At 34.5% G+C, this 6,182-nt stretch overlaps 1 protein-coding gene across 1 annotated transcript in view; it reads left to right on the top strand.

Moving 5' to 3' along the window:
• kif5ba (kinesin family member 5B, a) overlaps nucleotides 1-6,182 on the top strand; it is a 26,825-nt gene that overhangs the window by 5,554 nt on the left and 15,089 nt on the right. The window contains exons 2-8 of the mRNA XM_016448826.1: nucleotides 960-1,047; nucleotides 1,138-1,211; nucleotides 3,265-3,369; nucleotides 3,489-3,537; nucleotides 3,709-3,764; nucleotides 3,895-3,982; nucleotides 4,687-4,811. Coding sequence (XP_016304312.1) covers nucleotides 960-1,047; nucleotides 1,138-1,211; nucleotides 3,265-3,369; nucleotides 3,489-3,537; nucleotides 3,709-3,764; nucleotides 3,895-3,982; nucleotides 4,687-4,811 — 585 coding nt within the window. The remainder of the gene's footprint in view (nucleotides 1-959; nucleotides 1,048-1,137; nucleotides 1,212-3,264; nucleotides 3,370-3,488; nucleotides 3,538-3,708; nucleotides 3,765-3,894; nucleotides 3,983-4,686; nucleotides 4,812-6,182) is intronic.

Raw genomic sequence — 6,182 nt, 5'->3', positions numbered from 1 at the left:
AAGTAACTCGTTGTAGTCCCTACCAGCCGTTTTTGTAGGCATTAAACCGCCAGAATTTTAAAAGACGATATCTCTCGTTTGCATTGAACTTTCAGCTTCGTAACTTTGCAGATATTGTTTATGCTCAAACAGCAACATTACACACTAACTAACGTTAAAAAAGTGAAATCGCAATCAACCACCCCTTTAAGATAAATTGCTTGTTGTATTTTTCATTTTGCGTCATTTGTAAGTTGCTTTGGATAAAAATGTCTGCTAAATGAATAAATTTAATCAAATACGCATTGAGGTAGACTGACATACTTTGTAATTTTTTAAATATAATTTTTTTGGCCCATTCAAGTTTTAATCCCAGCAAACCTAAATACTACATTTTAGTAATAGTAAGTTATTTTAATATATTGAAAGTAATATTGATTATTTTTATTAGTAGTATTCAACATGGTTAGGCAATAGTAGTCTAATATATTTCTTCTGTAAATTATTTTACAGTAGAACAGCATATATATGGTGTAGTAGGTTTGCTTTAAGTTGTAGTTTGTGCCTTGTTTATATTGAGAATTGTTAAAACAGTCTTCTAAAACAATGTACATAGTGCCATGTTATGACATACAACTTGGAAGCCAGTAAATGAATGGTTTTATCATTTCATAGTAATTATGCTGGTATAACCTGAGTAGTACCACATTCCTTTGAGACCTTTGATACAGCAGTATATGTCATTTACATTCATGCTGCGGTTTTTAATTAATTGTACAAATTACTTGTACAGATCTTCATTCTTTCACTTCTTGTCAGCTGATAAATCAAGCCAAGCTGTTTATTCTGTAACAATTCAGGCTGTTGCATGTTTTGTCACAGTAATTCTTGAAAACCTAAAAAAAATTAATGTGTTCAGTGATTTAATGGAACTTGTCCTGAATGCGCTTAATTTTATATTTATTTTATTTTCTCCACAGGGTAAGCCGTATGTGTTTGACAGAGTTTTCCAGTCCAATACTTCTCAGGAGCAAGTGTACACAGCCTGCGCTCAACAAATCGTCAAAGGTAAAAGCAAAAAGGTCATTTGATAGACCTCTGAATCAAAGCAAAAAGCAGAACATGGAATAAGTTTTAAGCATGATCATGTTCTCACAGATGTACTTGGTGGCTATAATGGAACCATTTTCGCCTATGGTCAGACATCCTCTGGCAAAACGCACACAATGGAGGTGAGCGAGAAATACAGTTGACATCTCTGCTGAGGTGAAAATTAAAAGTCATAATTTCTGTGCAAAACACTTTTATCATAATAGTTTAGATTATATTTAGTGCTGGGCGGTATACCAGTTCATACCGAATACCGGTGTTTATTTTTGTTATGATATGAATTTTTTAAATACCGAATATACGTATATTCATACGTATGTCGCTTAAACAACATTCGGAACACGACACTGTTTGAAAGGGGTCCCTTTTCACTGTGGTGAGGGAACAGCTGTATGTGTTACTAAGCGTGAAAGTTCCGAAACTGAAGCTGTAGAACTAATAGAACGTGATGACACAGAAGAACTCATCCACAATATCCACATTGACTGCCACAAATATCCACCGCCCCCTGCCATCAGCTCCCGCGTCTCACACACACGAGCGCGCATAGCCGCTCTTTAGTGTAGATGCATGTTGATTTTATCAGACGATGCCGCGATTATAAATGAGAGTGACTCCTGGTTAACATGTATTAAAAGGGGTCATGTTTAGTCACTATTTAGTGTGGTATTTTTTGACAATATTCACTCATCATGAAAGTAAAATAGGGCATTCTAAGTCAATATACTGCAGTATTTCCTCTCTCAATCAGTAGAAAATATGGTTAACACCCGGTCATGCATGAAAAAAAAATACCGTCATGTACCTTGAAACCGGTATAATTTTGAAAATTACCGTGATACCAATTTTTGGTCATACCGCCTAGCACTAATTATATTTCATAATCACATGTAAATATGAATATTTTCCCCATACCTTATGTGTGGAAGATCTATTAGGTTCATGTGTCATATATACTTTCATTTTTAGGGTTGTTTTTGAGTGTATAGCAGCTTGTGCAACTTGTTAATTAGTTGTATTGGATTTGTGTGATAGTCAACTGGCTTTATTCATAATAAAGTCAAGTTCATTTATATGGTACATTTATACAATACAAATGACATAAAAGCAGCTTTACTTTGAAAACATGCTTGATTGAGGCTTAAGGTGTTCAGTATACAAATGTTTAGGGTCAGATTTCTTTTTAATTGATATATTTAAGCAAGGAAACATTAAAGTGACCGTAAAGTCATTATATAATATTCCAAAACAATTCTTTGTTTTGCTGTTCTTCATGCTATTCTTTAAATGTTCTATTCAATAGGGCATTCTAAGTCAATATACTGCAGTATTTCCTCTCTCAATCAGTAGAAAATATGGTTAACACCCGGTCATGCATGAAAAAAAAATACCGTCATGTACCTTGAAACCGGTATAATTTTGAAAATTACCGTGATACCAATTTTTGGTCATACCGCCTAGCACTAATTATATTTCATAATCACATGTAAATATGAATATTTTCCCCATACCTTATGTGTGGAAGATCTATTAGGTTCATGTGTCATATATACTTTCATTTTTAGGGTTGTTTTTGAGTGTATAGCAGCTTGTGCAACTTGTTAATTAGTTGTATTGGATTTGTGTGATAGTCAACTGGCTTTATTCATAATAAAGTCAAGTTCATTTATATGGTACATTTATATAATACAAATGACATAAAAGCAGCTTTACTTTGAAAACACGCTTGATTGTGGCTTAAGGTGTTCAGTATACAAATGTTTAGGGTCAGATTTCTTTTTAATTGATATATTTAAGCAAGGAAACATTAAAGTGACCGTAAAGTCATTATATAATATTCCAAAACAATTCTTTGTTTTGCTGTTCTTCATGCTATTCTTTAAATGTTCTATTCATCAAAGAATCCTGAAAAAAGCACCAAATCAACATATTAGAATGATTTCTTAAGCATCATGTGACACTGAAGACTGGAGTAGTGTACAGTATTACAATTTTTAACTGTATTTTTGATCAAATAAATGCAGCCTTGGTGAGCATAAGACTCTTTCAGAATCATAATAAATTTTACTGACCAAGCTCTTAAGCCGTAGTGTGAGCAATATAATGGAGCAAACAGGTGTCTTTACACAATGTTTACTCTACTTTTATGAATGAGGTATTGTGGTTGTTCTTTAGGGAAATCTCCATGACACAGATGGAATGGGAATCATTCCCAGAATAGTGCAAGACATCTTTAACTACATTTACTCTATGGATGAAAACCTGGAGTTCCACATTAAAGTAAGTCTTTGCCTTTGCACACGATTTTATTAGCAGCCTTTCTTCTTATTCTTTAAAAGCTTGACATATTGCTTCATATTTGTATCTGCTCTCTTGATTGTGTTTTTACTTATTTTCAGGTGTCATATTTTGAGATTTATCTGGATAAGATTCGGGACCTGTTGGATGGTGAGTGTGGTGGCTGTTTTAAGCCTCACGTCTGCTAGCCAGCCACTTCATCTTAAAAGCATTTCTAATGATGTTCAGATCATCTAAAACTCAATAGTACAGCAATTATAATGCTGCTTTTGTTGTGACATAATGTTTCTCTTTCTATCTCTCTCTCTTGTTGTCTTGTAGTTTCAAAGACTAATTTATCTGTACATGAAGACAAAAACAGGGTTCCTTATGTCAAGGTGAGTTCATGAAACCTGATGTCCCATCACTGTCATCAGTGTCCCATTAAAATCCTTACACAAAGTGGTAATTACCGCTGATCTTTAAAGAATGTAAGTTGTTTATTATTGTGTGTCTTTCTGGTTTTAGGGCTGCACTGAGCGATTTGTTTCCAGTCCAGAGGAAGTGATGGACACTATTGACGAGGGCAAATCCAACAGACATGTAGCTGTGACAAGTATGAATGCTTTCAGAATAAATATTTTCAATAAAGAGAATAAAATATAATTATCTTTCCATAAACCGAGACTAAACCATATCTTACCAGGAAACTCTAACATCTGCATCCTTCATTTGAGCTGATGCTTGTAAACAATGCTATGTGGGTTTAGTTGTAATAATGTCTTTGTTTTTGAGTGTATAGCAGCTTGTGCAACTTGTTAATTAGTTGTATTGGATTTGTGTGATAGTCAACTGGCTTTATTCATAATAAAGTCAAGTTCATTTATATGGTACATTTATACAATACAAATGACATAAAAGCAGCTTTACTTTGAAAACATGCTTGATTGAGGCTTAAGGTGTTCAGTATACAAATGTTTAGGGTCAGATTTCTTTTTAATTGATATATTTAAGCAAGGAAACATTAAAGTGACCGTAAAGTCATTATATAATATTCCAAAACAATTCTTTGTTTTGCTGTTCTTCATGCTATTCTTTAAATGTTCTATTCATCAAAGAATCCTGAAAAAAGCACCAAATCAACATATTAGAATGATTTCTTAAGCATCATGTGACACTGAAGACTGGAGTAGTGTACAGTATTACAATTTTTAACTGTATTTTTGATCAAATAAATGCAGCCTTGGTGAGATTTGAGCTGATGCTTGTAAACAATGTTATGTGGGTTTAGTGTTAATAATGTCTTTGTGTGTGTGTCAGACATGAATGAACACAGCTCCAGGAGTCACAGTATCTTCCTGATCAATGTGAAGCAGGAGAACACACAGACAGAACAGAAGCTCAGCGGGAAACTCTACCTAGTCGACTTGGCAGGCAGTGAGAAGGTGTGTGTGTGTCAAACTTTTGACTTGTAGTAGGGGTTGAACGACTTCAGATTTTTTCAAGTTGACATTTATGTGATGAAAGTCGAGTCGACGCCGACTAGTCGCTGATCACGTCATTAATGAACAAATAAGCCTGAACATTGGGCTGAGACTCGAACACCTTATGCACAGCTATCCTATGGCATATGACGCAGCGCTGCCCACATAACTATTGCTCCTATAACAGCTCAGTTTTAGCAGTTTTTTTTGTCTTTGGGTCGTTATATTTCTCACAGATTTCTGCTCGTTCTAAATCAGATACAGATAAAGTAGCACAGTAAAGATTACATTTATACAGTGCTTGAAGTGGGCCGGTAGTCTTTAGCGTCCTGGCACTTTTTCATGCATACTGGCACTTCTGACATGTTGCTGGTACTCAGAGTCAAAGCGTCAGTGTCTGGGTGATTCGAAATGACACTATATAAATCACACTACCCAGGACGTGGTACCATGAATCACGTGAATGAATGCAAGCGGAGTCGGTCTACCTCAGGGGTTTTCAATGTGTGGGGCGCGAGAGAATGTCAGGGTAGTAGAATAATAAATAATTATTGATTACTCATTTGAATCAGTACATTAAAAAAATATTGATGTTTTGAGCAGCTGCATTCCTCTAGGTCAAAGATGAAAAAATGGGATTTACAATAAAAAGTAATTTACAAAATTATTTTGACGAGTTTATTTATTAATGAGTAACATATCTTTTGAGTGAATGTGCACATTTGTAATTTTATCAGCTTTTACCATGTTATTACAACATTTAACCACTTTTTATTAATTTAAAAATTGAGAAATTCTTTCAAATTTAAACCTTGTACAAGAACTACAGCAAAAATCAGTTTGATGCATATTTTATCAATATTTTTTAAATTTAATTTGAATATTACCAGTACTGACTTCAATGGATTTCATTAAATTCCTTTGAACACGACTGCTCAAAACAGTCTAAATTTATGAAACCTACACATTCAAAACATTATTACTCTGAAATTTTTAATGTAAATGTTAAGTGTAAGTGGTGAAATGTTTACTGTAACAGGTCTTTCATGATGCTACATATGCTGGGGTGTGAATTTGATAGGTGCTTGATATAAAATAAATGGTGCTTGAAAAAATCCTTGAAAGTCCTTGAATCTGGTGTTCATGAAAGAGTGGGAACCCTGTCTATGCCCTGCCTTTCTAAAATGCGTTGATTTTTACAAAGCTCATCGTTCTGAAAAGCAAGGTGTGCTCTGATTGGCCAGCTATCCAGTGCGTTGTGATTGGCTGAATCCCTCAAGCATGTGACGGAAATTTTACACCCCTTACCATACTGTGATTCCCTGTGTCCCG

Source organism: Sinocyclocheilus anshuiensis, unplaced genomic scaffold, assembly GCF_001515605.1.
Source record: "Sinocyclocheilus anshuiensis isolate Anshui unplaced genomic scaffold, SAMN03320099.WGS_v1.1 scaffold850, whole genome shotgun sequence".
NCBI classification, from domain to species: Eukaryota; Metazoa; Chordata; class Actinopteri; order Cypriniformes; family Cyprinidae; genus Sinocyclocheilus; species Sinocyclocheilus anshuiensis.
This window is presented reverse-complemented; position numbering and strand designations above follow the sequence as displayed.